This window comes from Chrysemys picta, chromosome 12 (genome assembly GCF_011386835.1).
Source record: "Chrysemys picta bellii isolate R12L10 chromosome 12, ASM1138683v2, whole genome shotgun sequence".
In the NCBI taxonomy this organism is placed as follows: Eukaryota; Metazoa; Chordata; order Testudines; family Emydidae; genus Chrysemys; species Chrysemys picta.
This window is the reverse complement of record NC_088802.1, coordinates 50,365,109-50,382,325: the sequence shown is the minus strand read 5'-3', so window position 1 is coordinate 50,382,325 and position 17,217 is coordinate 50,365,109. Positions and strand designations below refer to the sequence as shown.

General features: G+C 45.4%; 1 protein-coding gene across 1 annotated transcript in view; it reads left to right on the top strand.

Moving 5' to 3' along the window:
- CACNG5 (calcium voltage-gated channel auxiliary subunit gamma 5) overlaps positions 1-16,594 on the top strand; it is a 30,875-nt gene extending 14,281 nt beyond the window's left edge. Inside the window, exons 2-6 of the mRNA XM_005314381.5 lie at positions 8,383-8,618; positions 9,700-9,786; positions 10,602-10,742; positions 12,038-12,183; positions 13,378-16,594. Of these exons, the coding sequence (XP_005314438.2) occupies positions 8,411-8,618; positions 9,700-9,786; positions 10,602-10,742; positions 12,038-12,183; positions 13,378-13,635 (840 nt within the window). The 5' untranslated portion in view covers positions 8,383-8,410 and the 3' untranslated portion in view covers positions 13,636-16,594. The remainder of the gene's footprint in view (positions 1-8,382; positions 8,619-9,699; positions 9,787-10,601; positions 10,743-12,037; positions 12,184-13,377) is intronic.
- The last annotated feature ends 623 nt before the right edge of the window (positions 16,595-17,217 follow it).

Here is a 17,217-nt window from a genome sequence, read left to right as displayed (position 1 = left end):
GCAAAGTTAAGTTTGGAAAGATCCATTCTCCCTTGACCTATTTATCCTTGGCTTCTCGTATGGGCTGCGTTGTGTCCTGAGGAGGAGACCTTGCTTCTTGAAAGCCCTTTATTTTTAGTCCAATGAAAAAGCTTTGCTACAACTTAGTGGGGAGTTGGTCTTTCAAGTCAGTTCCTTCCTTACCCCATCCTTGCTCTCTCTTTCTGAACTTGCTGGCTGCTACCTTCTTCCCTACTGTTCTTCATGCACTTGAAAGCTCACTCAGTGGGTTTCACCTTCCCCCTTTCACTGTGCTCTATTCATTTCTCTTTATTTTCTCCTTAATCTCTGCCTTTGCTTTAGTTCCTCTCCTAATTCTAACTTTGTGTCTGTGTGCGCGTTTACCTTATAGCCTCGATTCTCTCCTGCTTTCCCTGCCTTGCCCTAGCACTACGCTTTTGAAATCACACAACCAGGCCACCACATTTGTCCTGCTGAATCCCAGTGTGTGTCCATAAATGAAACATTTTCTCTTGTTAGCTGAGACAACTTTCTCAGTGCTTCACTTTGCCGCAAACAGCAGTAAATTGGAGACTGCATTCTAGCAAGTGGCTTTGGCACTAATAGCTGCCATCTTCGCTTGATTTAGCTCTGCTCTTTCAACCGGGACCTGGGGTTGAAAGGAGGGTCATTTGCCATTGGCACTTGAGGGCTTTAAAGCGTGGATCTGTTGCTGTGGTCAGTGTTGATCAGCCAGTTGAAATACAGATTGATTGATTTTTCACAACCCACTTACATAGACAATGGTGGTTGCTCTTGCTCTGGTCTCTCCTCTGCTGCCGTAGAGAATTGGGTTCAGAGATCAGGTCCAGAATAATATTTTATTTCTGAGATCTTGAAGAAATGGGTGAGAATGTCAAGTAAGTCACTTGTGAGCGTCGATGAACAGCATTTGTAATGACACCAGTGTTCGTTTCAAAGGTTTCTGAAGGGGTCTGTTGTGGAGAGGTACATGCACAATTATCGTTGGAGTGTTATATGTATAAACCAGGAGGGAAAGCATTACGACTGCAGATTACTTTCTGTATTCATCCCTGGACTGGTACCAAAAGAGTGTAGTGAGACTGAAGAAGCAGGGACAGTTCTAAGGATCCGGATCTCCAAATCACCAGCGTTCAAAATTAATTCTTCACATGATTTCACTGGAAACCCAACAATCTCCTTTTTTCAGTGGCACAATGGATTCATTTAGAGTGAGATTTTCAAAGGCATAAAGGACAACTGCCCAATTCCTACTGAAACTCAAACCTGTCTCCCGTTTGTACCTTTGAAAAATCTCCCTCTTACGAGCCCCTGCTGATTCACAAGGCATAACAGCCATATTAGTATTGATCTATTACTTGTGTTACTGTAGCACCTCGGAGCCCATGGTACTAGGCGCTGTACCTAAGACAGAACAAAAAAAAACCCCGTCCCTGATCCAAAGAGCTTACATAGAAAGATGGACACAGGGTGGGGGAAGGGGGTGGACGTGAACAATGTGATGGTGACAAAATGTCATGTTACTGCCTCAATCTTTAATTTATTGATTGATTGATTGTCGAGTTTGGGAGGAGCTGGGCTAAGGGGGAGGGGAGAAGCGGGTAAGAGGGGTGATGCCGAGGTGAAGAGCCTGTGGTGAGGCAGAAGGGGAGGGTTGGCGCAAACAGCTGATCAGCACAGGGCAGCGAGAGTCCAGTCAGAACTGCGGAAAGTTCTCCAAGGGGCCTGCAGCTTCTGCCGCTGCTGGCTGGAGTCTCCTCTAGTGCCCCCGGAGTGCGTGGGCGGGGGACTCTCTTGCACAGTTCTGGGTCCAGGGAGGTGCTGGGGAGACTGATGGTTCTGGTTGGGGTCCATTCTCTCCCTCACAGTGTCTCTCACAAGTCCTCAGAGATCAGCTGTTAAAACCACATGAGAATTGAAGCAGGGCCGCCCGGAGGGGGGGAGGGCAAGTGGGGGCAATTTGCCCCGGGCCCCGCAGGGGCCCCGTGAGCCATGGCCGAGAATCCCTTCCCTGGCTACTCACCCCGGCGGCGGTCCGGGTCTTCGGCGGCACTTCGGTGGCGGCGGGCCCTTCAGAGCTGCCGAAGACGTGGAGCGAGTGAAGGACCTGCCGCCGCCGCAGACTCGGAGCGCCGCCCGTTGAGTACAAGCGCCGCAGCGGGTGGCATCTTTTTTTATGTCCGCTCCCCCGCTTTGCCCCAGGCCCCCGAATCCTCTGGGCGGCCCTGAATTGAAGTGGGGGAGATGGAAGGTTAGCGGCAATCAGAATGGCATGATTTTGAAGTCTGACCTCACAAGTCAGTGCTAGAAATGCACCAGTAAACCAGTACAAATTCTGCCAGACCAGTATATTTTTTCCAAGCACTGGTCCTGGACAAGGGATCAGAAAGAACAATTTATAATTCCCTGCACTACATTAAAAAACTCATTTCTGATTAGCCTCAATGGACTTTAAGGTGCTCATCCCTTCTCGGGGCATGTCGATACAGCGAGTTAGCGTGCGGCAAGCTGGGTGTAAATCTACCTTGCTGTAGCGTGCGGTGCACTAACCGTCCTTGTGGACCGTGCTGCTGTACGCTAAAAGTTCGGTGGTGTGATTTGCATGCCACTGTTTCAACCGGCAATAGGTTGGAGCACAGAAGTAGGTTCTACGTGGGCAGTTAGTGTGCAGGACAGGAATACAGCAATGCAGATTTACACCCCAGCTTGCCTTGTGCTAACACACTGTATAGTCAAGCCCTCACAGTCAGGCCCTTTGTTAACAGTCCTGTTGATGATACATGAGCCAGGAATAGACTCCAGCTCCCTTAGTTGTTTTGGCTTCAGAAGTATTAACAGGAGTAAAACACAGTAAACTCTTTTCTTTTAGACACTGTAGTCAGAAAATATGGCTCAATATGGACCCAGGGAGTAGAAGTGACGAACAGGAAGGTGCCATATCTGCATAGTCACTTTTCTGATCACAACAGTTCCTTAGGGGATGGGCAAATATTCTCAAAGGGGCAAAAAACTTTTTTTTTCTCAGTTATTAAATGATTTTGGCTTTCAAGCCACAGAGGAGAGTTTGGTCAGTAGGAACAGGTTAGAGGTGATTAAATGAAAGGATTATAGATGTCTTTGGAGCAAGAATCTCTTCTTTTCCCCATAACCACCCATCCCTACTTGGCTTTGGCCCACCAATATATCAGAAAAAGTGTCTTGATGTTCCTGCACACATACAACATGCATCCTGCTGCTGATGTTCTCTGTAGGGTATAGTCGACTTCAAGGCTGTAATTTCATATGCTGCTCTATAGTGTGGGTGTCTGGCAAGTAATGGTCACACAATTTCAGGCTTGATAGCTCCCGCTGCCTGAGGTCTGAATGAAAGAAGCAATCTCTATTTTGTATCTTTATGGTGTTGCTAACCGCATACAAAACCCCTTAGTCACCAGTGGCAAATATTGAACATCAGGGTTTCCAAGGAACTGAGAAAACCATGTAAAACAAAAAACAAAAAAAAAACAACAGACTCTTCATCAAAGCCATAGGCAAGGGTAATACCATGTAGTGGCAGGGTCTTGGCTGGGCCACATTCTTCAAGTGACAGCACTTTTTGTAGCTTAAGTCAGCACCTTATGTGCATGGTCTATCTAATGTCAATGTAGAAAGAGCCAAGTTTCTTTCCAAGTTTCAGTTAACTCCTTTGCACTTAGTTTTAGTGTCTAGGAATAGGGGTACTGTCCTTTTAAATAGTTTGAACCTCTTCACCATGTATTTCTTTTGAAGCATAATGTTGTGTAAAGAACATTAACACTCAGGAAAACTGCTTTCATCTTTTATTTTAATATTCTGTGTATGGTCAAATGGAAAGGCAGTGCAAAACTTGGTAGGTGAGGTTAATTGCCTGTGTTTATTTGATTGTTATCAAAGGGAAAGTACATTTTACTCTGCCTAAAGGAGCTTAACTTGTTGGCTGTCCTGCAGATACAAGGACTGTATCATTGTTCAGTGGCAGGAAATACTTATCGTCACCTGCTTCTCAGGGCAGGAATCATGATGTCTGCAATAGCACTCTTCCTTTGCTGGTTCTCAAAGTGCTTTGCAAACTGTGAAGTCTTACAGGTCCCCCTGTGAGTTACTGTATCTAAGTTATTAATTTATCCATCGTAAAAAGCCAGGGCACGGACAGAACCGTGGTGTCCTCCTGACTCCCATGCCCCCACATTCCTCTGCTCACGCACTAAAGCCCACTCTCAGAGGAACCCAGGACTCCTGATTCCCAGGCTTCCTGCTTTAATCGCTTGGTCCTTCCTTCGCTTCAACAAGGAAGTTAAAAAAAAAACCAAAAAAACTTAAAAATATCCTACTTCAATTGTGCGTGTTCACACACTGACTTGGCCCAAAATAACAAAAGGTGTGAAATGAAAAACAATTCAGTTACTTCGGTACAAGCTAATGTGCAGAACTGCCCTAAGAGACACAAGACCACACTATCCCATATTTCTGATTAGTTATCCCCTCAGTATTTTGGAAATGCTTCCAACAATTGATATGACATTGTCTCTTCTGTTTCTTTAGGAGTTTTCTGCCTTCCTTGTCACCTTGCAGTGTACACGCTAATTAAACACTGCGTTCTGTTTGGAGTCAATCAGCTACCATTGTATTGTTTGAAGCTTTACATAGCTTGAACAGTGCATGTGCAATTTTAAAAGTAGGACAAGGAAGATGTTGCCTTCTGCTCCTGTGTTAAATTTGATTGGTTTGTTGTCAAGAGGGAATTTTGTTTTTGTTTCTCTTGTTTTCAGTAAGAACCAAACACACTTGGGAAAGGCTGCATGATACTGCCCTTATCTGTAGCTCATAGTGTGTCTTTGTAAAAGCAGTAAAGAGATCTAGCTACCTGATTCCCACCACCAAGCTACAATGGCTTTAGCAAAACCTTCTTCATTGCCTCTCATTTCTCTAACCTGTCATTTGTTGTGACTTTTCTTCTGTTTTAGTTATGCTTTTGCCCTGTGGCACAGAGCCCTTAGTGCCTTGTCAGGGAGCAGTGAACTTTTGAGAACATAAGAATGACCATACTGGGTCAGAACAGTGGTCCATCTAGCCCAGCATCCTGTCTCTAAGGTGCCACAAGTATTCCTGTTCTTTTTGCGGATACAGACTAACACAGCTGCTTCTCTGAAACCTGTTTTTCCAACAGTGACCCATGCCCGGGGCTTCGGAGGGAATAAACAGAACAGGGCAATTTATTGAGTGATCCATCCCCTGTTGTCCCAGTCCCAACATCTGGCAGTCAGAGGCTTAGGGGCACCCAGAGCATGGGGATTGCACCCCTGACCATCTTGGGCTAATAGTCATTGATGGACCTATCCTCCATCTAATTTTTTTTTTAACCCGGTTATACTTTTGGCCTTCACAACATCCTCTGGCAATGAGTTCCACAGGTTGACTGTGCATTGCTTTTGTTTGTTTTAAACCTGCTGCCTGTTAATTTCATTGGGTGTCCCCCCTGTTTCTTGTGTTATGTGAAGGGGTAAATAACACTTCCTTATTCACTTTCTCCACACCATTCATGATTGTATAAACCTCTATCATATTCCTCCTAATCGTCTCTTTTCCAAGATGAACAGTACCAATCTTTTTTATCTCTCCTCATATGGAAGTTGTACCATACCCCTAATTCTCTGTACCTTTTCCAGTTCTAATCTATCTTTTTTGAGATGGGTCAACCAGAACTCCATGCTGTATTGAAGGTGTGGGCATACTGCGGATTTATACAGTGTCATTATGATATTTTCTGTCTTCTTATCTATCCCTTTCCTAATGGTTCCTAACATTCTGTTAGCTTTTTTAGACTTCTACTTAACGCGAGCAGATGTTTTCAGAGAATTATCCACAATGACTCCAAGATCTCTTTATTGAGTAGTAACAACTAATTTAAACCCCATCATTTTGTATGTATAGTTGGGATATGTTTTTCAATATGCGTTCCTTTGCATTTATCAACATTGAATTTCATTTGCCATTTTGTTGCCCAGTCAGCCACTTGTGTGAGATCCCTTTGTACTTCTTCGCAGTCTGCTTTGAAATTAACTTGGGGAATTTTGTATCATCTGCAAACTTTGCCACCTCACTATTTCCCCCCTTTTCCAGATCATTTACGAATATGTTGAACAGCACTGGTCCCAGTACAGTTCCCGGGGGCCCCCACTACCTCTCCACTGTGAAAACTGACCATGTATTCCTACCCCTTGTTTCCTGCCTTTTAACCAGTGATTGATCCATGAGAGGACCTTCCCTCTTATCCCATGACTGCATACTTTGCTTAAGAGCCTTTGGTAAAACTTTAATAAATAAAATGATGACCTTTGGTAAAATCTTGTCAATCTGCAATGTCATCTGGAAGGCCCACTGAGAACGACTGAATCTGCAAATTAGCGAGTAAGTGAACAAACACAATAAAAAAGTAAATAAAGTGAGGCTAGCGCATTGCACAATATATTTCATTCATTTATCTAGCGAATGTCATTTAGTGTATGGGCCACAGTGCATTTAGTAAAATTACCAACGCTTAATAATATTAGGGTTACCATACGTCCGGTTTTTCCCGGACCTGTCCGGCTTTTCGGCAATCAAACCCCCATCCGGGGGGAATTGCCAAAAGCCGAACATGTCCGGGAAAATGCCGGCCGGGGGCACTTCCCCTCCTGTGGCTGCCTCTGCTCCTCCCCTGACTCTTCAGCTTCTGTTTAAGAGCCGAGCCTGCCCGAGCGCTATGGGCTTCAGGCAGCCCCCCCTTGCCTCCGACCCCAGCCGCCGGCCGGGCGACTTCCCCCTCCCAGGCTCCAGCGGCGCAGGGTCCGGAATGCACGGGGGCTGCCCGAAGCCGGTAAGCGCTGGGGCAGCTCGGCTCTTAAACAGAGCCGAAGAGTCAGGGGAGGAGCAGAGCCTCCGGCCGCGGCGGCTCTGCTCCTCCCTGACTCTTCAGCTCTGTTTAAGAGCCGAGCGCTACGGGCTTGGGCAGCCCCCATGCCTCCGGACCCTGCAACCGCCGGAGCCCGGGAGGGGAAGTGCCCGGCTGGGGGCGCACGGTCCGGAGGCAAGGGGGCTGCCCGAAGCCCAAGCGCTACCGGCTTCACGGTTTGCCGGGCAGCCTCCCAGACCCTGCGCCCCCGGCTGGGCGCTTCCCCTCCCGGGGCTCCAGCTGCACTGGGGGGAAGCGCCAGCCAGGGGCGCAGGGGTCTGGGGCTGCCCGGCAAACTGTGAAGCCGGTAGCGCTCGGGCAGCCCTTTCCGCGTGGCTGGGAGTGGGAGGGAGGAGGGGGCGGTGTTAGGGCGGGGTTGGGGTGGGGCTGGGGGTGGGAAATGGGCGGGGCCAGGACCTCATGGAGGGTCCTCTTTTTTTATTTGTTAAGTATGGTAACCCTAAATAATATGAGACTTCAATCCAGGGCTTTGGAGCTGTTGCTCCGGCTCCACTCCAGCTCCAGGCAAAAACCTGCAGCTCCACTGTTCCGGAGCTGCTCCGGGCTCCGCTCCAAAGCCCTGCTTCAATCTAGCCCCTGATGGCAAATCGTTTCTCACAGGAGTGGAGAGACCTATAATTCACACAAAGAATGGCTCAGTGTGTATGTGGCTAAGTGCAGATCATGGTGGTTCTCAATGTGTGCATGGGTTTGTAATGTGTTTGGGATCCTTGTGGATGAAAGGCTCTAGATAAATGTAAGGTATTATTTAGGCCTTGACCTGCGAAGACTTCCACCTATGCTTCACTTTACACACTGTGCATAGTCCTATTGACTTCTATGGTATTAATTCCAACTCCCTAAATGTGAGCATGCATGTAAAGCTCTGCAGGATTCGGACTTTAGATGGCAAGATCTCTGGACAGGGAATGTCTCTTACTATGTATCTGTAGCTTAGAAACCACCAACTTCACAGGAGAGTCGGGAGGATAAAGATTGTGAGGCATTCGGCAACAGTAGTACCTAAGATAGATAATTAGATGGGGCCCCAATTTTGGTTGGAGCATGTAGGCAACTCAGTAACACCACTGATAAATAACAACCCCATTGTGGTGTGTGTGTGCACATCCCTAGGGCTGGATGTGTACATCCCAGGGGGCAGTGTGTCCAGCAAGTCCATGAACACTTGGGGAGTAAAACTGTGTGGCAGTCGGGTAGCATTTGGTTCAAATGCTTTGTCTGTCTGGGGAGTTTGTGATTTTTTTTAATGGTTTATTTCAGCTTGACCTAAATAAGCAGGAAAGGGGAGGGCAAAGCTTTTTGTCACTTACAGATCTCAAAGAAAGCAAAGTTGGAAATAGATTGGCTGTGCTACAGCCCCGGCTAATCACGCCATCTTTTCTCCCCTCCAGCTGTTCCTTACTGCCGTCTCGAACCCTGATGCTTTTTGGAATGAGCGCGTGCGGCAGGAAGGCTCTGACTCTGCTCAGCAGCGTGTTTGCTGTGTGCGGTTTGGGGCTCTTAGGAATTGCTGTTAGCACCGACTACTGGCTTTACCTGGAGGAAGGAATCATCCTGCCCCACAATCAGACCACCGAAATCAAAATGTCGCTGCACTCTGGTCTCTGGAGGGTCTGCTTCTTGGCAGGTACGGTGCTTTGTACAAAGAACTGTTCACTCTTGTGATTTTTCACATCATCTTCAATGAGGAAGCCAGGGATTTTAGTTGCCTTTCCTGTTTTTGCTGCAGATGTTCTGCCCAAACCTTGGGCAAGCCACTTAACCGCTTCTTTGCCTCAGTTTCTCCTCTTGCACAGGGGGGCTTGGGTGGTATCATTCCTTACGCATCGATTGAAACTTTACAATCTGCCCTGAATGAATGGTGGCGCAGAGCTGTGCTGCTCAGGATCACAGCAGGGAAGGAATTACGGAGTCACAATTCTCTCCCTGGTTCTTCCCATACTCCAGCAGGAAGTAACCGGCTACTGGATGTGGAATGGGAGGGGCCAAATTGAGGCTCCATTGTTCCTTGCTCCTGCCCACCCATTTTCTGGCCACCTGTGCAGTGGGGAGTAGCAGCCCCATGGAGATTGACCATCCATTTTGATTGATCGTGTTTTTGATTAACAAAAACCTTTGTTTGCCTCATCAGAAGGCATCCTAAGCCAAGCCCTCTCTAGCTAACGTAGAATTGCATGATCTGTCAAACACCGCCTCCTCCCCCCCCCCCCATTACCAATTAGCAATTAGCTCTCAGCGCTTTCTCCTATTCAGGAACAGCTGTTTACATGCAGTTTGTTTGAAAATGCACTGTAGTACTCCATCCACCTGTCCTCCTTGTTTCCACCCAGTAATGTTACCATGTACTTCCCATAGCTTGAGATTTGTCATTTTTCCATTTCCACTGCCCTCCAATAAATGTTCAGAATGACCAGCACAATGTGAATTTTGTATTTGTGGAGCGAATGTGTTTGATACATGAGACCAGCTCGCAGTACTCCCTGAGCTATTACTCTTTTGCCAGCGACATTTTAAAAAGCCAATCCCTCAAGGATACAGTAGCTAGTAGGCATCTTTCTTCAGCACCACATGCCAACAGTTATGACTCAAAGAGCAGCAGAAAAGCAAGTTTCTTTTGCATGCACTGAAATTCATCTAAAAACCAACCTTCTATTAAAGAAAACATTTTAATTAAATGACAAGCATGAATCAGACTCTTCTCCCTGCAGGTGAGGAGCGTGGCCGGTGTTTTACTATAGAATACGTCATGCCCATGAACGTCCAGCTGACGTCTGAATCGACAATCAATGTTCTAAGTAGGTGGTTTATTTACTTTACAGCCTGTTAAAGTACTAACGGGTTACTAGGAATTACTTCAGAACTCAGGATGCAAAAGGAGGCTTCTGATTCCCTGTTAGTGCTGTGTTGTAATGTACAACTGGTTGCTTACGTACAACTACACTTTTTACTTGGTGAAATGCCAGACATGCTCAAAAGTCTCTGATTATGTCTCCCCCTTATGCTGGGATGCTCACAGCGGCTACAAGCCAGGCCCTGCATCCTGTCACTGGAGTGGTCAAGGCTGGTGGCTTTTTTGGGAATAGATGAGTGTACACACATACAGATTGGGGCATTGCGTGCTGATTTAGATCCCCTGTGGGGTGGGATGAGCTAAGGATGGAATGTCACAGCTCTCACTGTAAAGTCCTATGTTTTGTTTTTGCCACTTCTAAGTGTGAACCTTAACCGTGCTTGGTACATTTTTGAGATGATAAAGCCAAGTGTTTATGAAAAGACTTGCGATGCTACCACAAAAAATATCGGATGTGCATTTGTAAGGCTTCAGGTGGAAACCACTCGGAATACAAACATTAACAGATGTGTTCTCAGCCAGGCATAATTGCACCTTCGGTCAACTGCTTATCAAAGAAGATTTGGTGTGTTGGTTTGGGGGTGGGTGCCAGCACGCACATGAGACTCAGAGAGAAAACAGGAAAGGAAAAAGAGAGATCTATAGAAAGCTACAAATTGGAGATGTAAAGGACCTGGCCTGTGCAATCTAGCCCAGTTCTGGTGTTATGTAGGGAGGAGCTAACCCTGTTCTTATTTTTCCTCCCTCTTTTACAATCAGAGATGATTCGTTCTGCTACGCCTTTCCCTTTGGTCAGCCTCTTTTTCATGTTCATCGGGTTTATACTGAGCAATATTGGACACATTCAGCCTCACAGAACCATCCTGGCCTTTGTATCAGGAATCTTCTTCATTCTGTCTGGTGAGTTTCATTGGAATGATCTTAACATTGCACTTGCTGTCTCATCTGCCTTTGTTTCCTCTGAAAGCCCTTGTACGTCGAGGGGAGGGGAATAACAGCCATAAAAACCCACAGATTTGTAAAGCGGCAGTAACACTCTGTTAAATCCTTACTTTGGGCTATATTGTGCCATAGTATTTTTAAGCAGAACTCCTCATTGAAATCAATGGTGAGGTGGCACATTACGGCTAGACCTGGTCAAAATTGTCATCAAACTTTTTTTTTTTTTTAAGATGAAAAATGGCTTTTCAACAAAATGGAAATTTTGTGGAAAATTACCTTTTCCATCAAAAATGCTTGGGCTTTCATCAAGAGCTCGATGTGAAAATTTTCATAGGGAAAGAAAAATTCCCAACCAGCTTTAATTATGACCGCTTCACTTGATCTTTGATATGATACCATGCAGTCTCTTAGCCTGGCACAATATATGAGCCTCAACCTCAGGAATTCCAGACCTATGGAGCTAAAGAAAATCAATATTAGTATTTACATCTCATAAGGTACATCTAGGAATAATGGTGAAAAAAATACTTGACTCTAAAACTATTTTCCTTAGTTCTGATAAATCTGTCTTTCCTTGTTTTACTTCTCATTCTTGAGGCCGGTGAGAAAAAAAAGCTGTGGTGAGAGGATTTTCTTTTTTGTAGTTTTCAGCATTCTCCAAGAATATCGGTTAGCTTATTGTTTCGGTAACTTCGGGGGCTCTTAACTTGGTCTCCAAGTCTATTCAGTGCAGTATATAAACGGTAGCCCTTTAATAGCCTACTTTAGGACTGCAAGGGTATAATGAGACCTGTAGAAGTTTGCATCCACAATTTATCACTCCCGTAAGATCGGACTCTTTAAAAAAAACAAAAACCCAGGCCCCTTATTTCTTATGGTAAGTCAGTCTCAGGGGATGTTTGAAACTTTAAAATTGTCAACTGGGATCTTCCTACATGAGACAAGTCAATGTTTTATTCATAGCGTTAGAGGAGTGTTAAACAAGCAGCGGTGACAGTTGAGCTTTAAAGCATTTTCGTACACGGATCACTTGTAGCTCAGAAGAGTGTTGCTTAAGAACATAATGGTTTGACTAAAATGACATAAATACGCTGATCCGTTCAATGGGGGAGAAGCCTGTTTCCCCAATTTTTTGAAATGCAACCTACATATTTTAAATTTTAGATACACATTTTCTCTTAAAGGAAGAACCACCGTGAGCTGCTTCGTGTCTTTACTGAAGAACGTTTCCTTCTGTCATTCTCCCTTCCCAGGTTTATCTCTGGTTGTGGGGCTGGTGCTGTACATATCCAGCATTAACGACGAGATGTTGAACCAGACCAAGGACTCAGAGACTTACTTCAGTTATAAATATGGATGGTCATTTGCTTTCTCTGCTATCTCTTTCCTTCTCACAGAGGTACTTGTCAGTCGTGAGCTTTCTGGAGTGCCTATAAGGACACATTTATATTGCCCACAGCTTGAACTACAGAGATATGAATAGCAGTATGCACCAAAGGGCTGCCCTGTAACTCCCCGGGGTGGATGTTAACTAAAAGGTTCCTAGTCCACATTAACGTAGTCCTCTTCAAACAGGACTCCATTAATGCAAAGTAGGAAACTTTTATTCACGCCTGCAGTGTCCACACGGGGGAGTTAGTGCAGCACTTTTGTGCTCGCTGCTATTCACACCCCTGTAGTCCATACTGCAGGGCAGTGTAGACATAACCTTAGAAACATGGTCTGTTCTCAGGAGTTAAAATATTGACTGTTGGGCCAATCCGTCAGGAATTGGTTGTTATGAAAAGGGGGATTGTGATGGGGTTTGAAAGGGCAAGACTCTCTAGAAGCCCCTTATCATTAATAGACATCTATATGGAATGACAAACAAATGGGCCGATCCTGGTGCTGTCAACTGAGCCTGTGTCTCCTGCCAGCCAGTGCAAACCCTGAATGCCAGTGGTCAAAGTAGGTTGAATTAGGAGAAGCAGGAGCACCTTGATGACAGGTGTATTGTTATCCCCATGTTTCAGATTGGGAAGCAGAGGCAGAAGTGACTTACCCAAGTCGGGAGGCCGTTTGTCCTCTTTTTGGATGCTTTGTTCCCTATTTGGTCCTGGTTTTGTCCAGTATTGGACAGGGGACTCTATTTTTAAAAGTGAAGTCATGCCAGTGGGGGCAGGGCGGCACACTCTTAAAGATGGCACCCCCTTGTGCAGCATGACCTCGCATGCACTGTGCGTGAGAGGCCATGCCGGTGGGGGTGAGGTGGTGCGCTCCTCAAAATGGTGTCCCCCAGTGCAGCGTGACCTCACACGTGCTGTGCGTGAGAGAGGCCCTGCCAGTGGGAGCAGCGTCACGCTGTTTCTGAAAGTACTGGAATGGCCACCCTATAACCAGCGTCTTACCACAAGTCATTTGCAGAGCAAGGGAATGAAACTAGGTCTCCGGGCACCTAGTCTGATGCCCTGCCCACTAGACCATGCTGCTTTCATAGTCTTGTTTATCCTTGGCAATGCCAATACGGCTCCTGAGTATCGTTCATTCATTTAGAATTAAATCAACCCAGTTCCCTACTCTGTGAGTAGCATTTGTTTCATTTTCTCCCCTTCAGAGTGCTGGTGTGATGTCCGTCTACCTGTTCATGAAACGATACACGGCCGAGGAGATCTACAGGCCCCACCCCGGCTTCTACCACCCCCGTCTTAGCAACTGCTCTGATTACTCAGGGCAATTCTTGCACCCCGATGCCTGGGTGCGCGGACGCAGCCCCTCCGATATTTCCAGTGATGCATCTCTCCAGATGAACAGTAACTACCCTGCCCTGCTCAAATGTCCTGATTATGATCAAATGTCCTCCTCCCCATGTTGAATGGCAATTAACCCCATTGCCTACTTGGATTAAGAGCAAGCAGCTGCTGTGTCCTGACTCAGTTTGTCATTTTTAGGCCACTTTTTCAGGACAATCCTCTATTTATATGATCATAAATGGTGTTAATCATTGCCTAGAGAGTGTGGTAGTTTTTTGGGTTTTTTTTAAATGATACTTACCCTACATATCTGAAATACAAGTCCTGATCCCCCAGCCGTTCCACACACCCAACAAGTAGTAGCTTTGGATGTGGAATAGATCCAGGATTGGGCTTAGAGAGGGTTTGATATCAAAGAACCACCAGTAGCAAAAATGCATTTCATGGTAGGTGGCACAAGCTTGTGTGTTTGTATCATTTTGCTGTAGATTTATTGGCATGAACGATACATGTACATTTCTAAGTAATGGTATTAATTACAAAAGTATAAATTGCATCTTGATTGGACATTCACAATGATGGACCATCATTTCTGTGTATCATTTCTAAGTAGGCCATAATGATCAATAGCCATCCCTCCCAACTATACCTCAGGGGATTTTCAGAGGTCTATAATTAAGTTAGGTTCCCACTGAGTTTCTGTAGGAGCCAAGACATTCATTTAGGGCGTTTGGCAAATCATGTCCAAAAACCATTCATGTTAGACCTCCCTCCAATATGACTTTGAAAACTTTTGACATCAGAAAGGCAAATTCTTGAAACAAACGGTCAGATTTTCTGCTGGTATAAACTGTCATAGATCCGTGGAAGTCAGTGGCGCTCTGCTGATTTCCCCCAACTGAAGATCTAGTGCAAATTTTATATTTTACAGAAAATAGTATACATTATTTCAAGCTTGATTAATTTTGCAGCGTACCTTCATTGGGGACCTCGTCATTCATGAAAAAGTCAATGTTATACACTTTGGTCTTGGAGGACTGAGAGCTACCAGGAGATGAATATCAGTCCATATCTAAATTTAGTTTGGGGAACCGAAGGTGAAAATCTATAGCGAGTACTGTTGTAAAAAACCACAAGATTACTGAAAGAACAGTGTCAGAATGTATGGTTTCTACTCTTGTTGTTTTAATGGCCTCAGAAAATGTCAGCATCAGAAAATCCTGAAGGTGTTTTTTGTATATTATATTTTAATTTAAAGTTTGATTGTACTAAATGTAATGCACTGACGTTCAACCTCATTACAATGTATTTGTAATGACCCTTGTACTATTTTATCATTACCGTATATACTCGATTATAAGCTGGTTAGTTTATAAGCCACCCCCCCCCAAGATGGATAAGTAAAAATGGAAACATTTTATAACCCATTCATAAACCAACCCTATAACTCAGGGGTCAGCAAATTTTGGCTCCCGGGCCATCAGGATAAGCTCCTGGTGAGCCGAGATGTTGTTTACCTCAAGCGTCCGCAGGCACGGAGGTAAACCTAAGTAAACAAAGTGTCCCAGCGCACCAGCTGCTTACCCTGACGGGCCGGACAACAACTGGTGGGGAAATGTTTTTTGGGGGGAGAAGCTGGGAGTCAGGGGAGTAACCCCTGTGACCACCCCCCACATGACCCCACCCCTAGCCCGGGACCCCCACACTCTCCCCATCCCATCCCTTCCCACCTTATCTGGGGAGGGCCAGGGGAGGATGTCTCTGACCTGGATGGAGCTGCTCCAGTAGGCTGGGCAGCGCGGCCACAGCCTGCTCCGGCGGGCAAGACCGGGCGGCGCGACCACAGCATGTTCCAGCGGGCCGGGCTGGGCTGGGGGGCACGGCCGCAGCGTGCTCCAGCAGGTAGGGCGGCACAGCCACAGCTTCCTCTGGGGGTGGGGTCGAGCGGCACGGCTGCAGCCTGCCAGTCCTGGAACTGCGGCTGCTTCAGAGGCTGGGGGGAGAGCAGCGTGGCCAGAAGCGGAGAGACGCTGGCCCCGCCTCTTCCCTTCTGTGTCCGCTGGCCGTGCTGCCTCTCCTTGCTTCCTCTGTCGGGGGGAGGAGCTGTGTCCCACCTCTCCCTCTCTATACCCGTTCATAAGCCGGTTCTCTGGTGCTTCCCTTTTTCACTAAAAAAAATTCGGCTTATGAACGAGTATATACGGTATTTACAACATATTCCAAAATATGATCCCAGTTCTGTATCAGGAGCCAATAGCACAGAGCCCTGTGCCCACTGGGTTCTGTGGGGCCCCTGCACAGATATGTGGGTCTGTGGTTGCCAATCTGATGTAGTATCAGGGCTAACACTGTCCACCTATTCCAGATAAGAAATGTAATGTGTATATGCTGTCGCCTTTACTCCGGGATAATTTGCTTTGTTTTAAACCAGGGCATCATTTTGTACACTCCAGAATTTATAAATATGGTTATATTTCTCTGTACGTTTTTATATGCTCTCCCTTAAGGCATCTGTTTCCTCATTTTAAAAATAATTTATATATTTATGTAATAGATTTGTTTTTAGGCATATTTAAGCATTAAAAAACAACAACAGAACCCTTAAATTAGAGCTTGATATTCATTACTTATAAATAGAAAATGACCTGCTCAGTCCAGATGAAGGGTTTAAAAGCTGAGCGTCTCTTAATGTGTGGTGTTGCAATGTGCAAATATATATAGGCCTGCAAACACATATGCTTGTTGTCAGGAAAACATCCCTTGTCAGAACAGTTATTAAGAGTCTGCTTAAATTCCATCGAAGTCCCACGAGTAATCTCATAGAAGTCAATGGGACTACCCATGTGATAAAGTTTTCCGTGTATAAGTGTTTGCAGGGCCGGGGCTCTATTAGGGAGCCAGGCTATAATCAGGTAGAGTAATGATTCATGCCTTTGCCATTTTGCCAACTGTTCAGTTTTCAGACTTTAATTTTCAATCTTGTTAATGTTTGGTTAGACTCTCAGTGTACAGAGAGCATTTAGAATAGAACTGTTTTTACCGATACAATGTTTATAAATTGATTAAATAAGTTTGATGGTATTTACAGCTTAGATTCTTTTTTCCAGTTAACCAAGAACAGTGCATGAGGGGAAATAATTTACATGTTTTTATTTTAATAATAATCTCAAAAAAAGCTGTGTCCACATTTGTCCAAATAAGTGCCAGTTGAACAATACTACATGGAAGTGTTTGAAACAACTGGTTATCAGTTTCAGAAGTGATCTGCCATGCAGTAGATTCTCCAATTTACTTTTAATTCACTCCAACTCCTCTGTGTGGGAAACTAGCAGCTGCTGATTTTTTTGTTACCTGATCCTGGTAAAGAATAATGGGGGCAGGAGAGGAGGAAAGAAACCATCATTATTACAAAAGGAGTCTCTTCCATCTAAGTAGCTTAAAGCCTGGAATAAATCAAAGATGAAAATTGTCAAAGTAGCTTGTGTGGATCATTTTGCCTCCAAATGGAGCTCAGTGAAGGTGCAAAAATTCCTGCTCAAGGGCTAGTTTAGGGAGACCAAAAAAAAAATCTGTCTAGCTTCCACTCCGCTGTGCAGGTCCTAAAAACTTTAGTTCCAAGGTGCGTGGGCATCTCAGGTGGCTTTGGAGAAAGATTTTATTTACAGAAGCCTCAAGAGCAAATTGCTTCCCATCAGCCATAATTC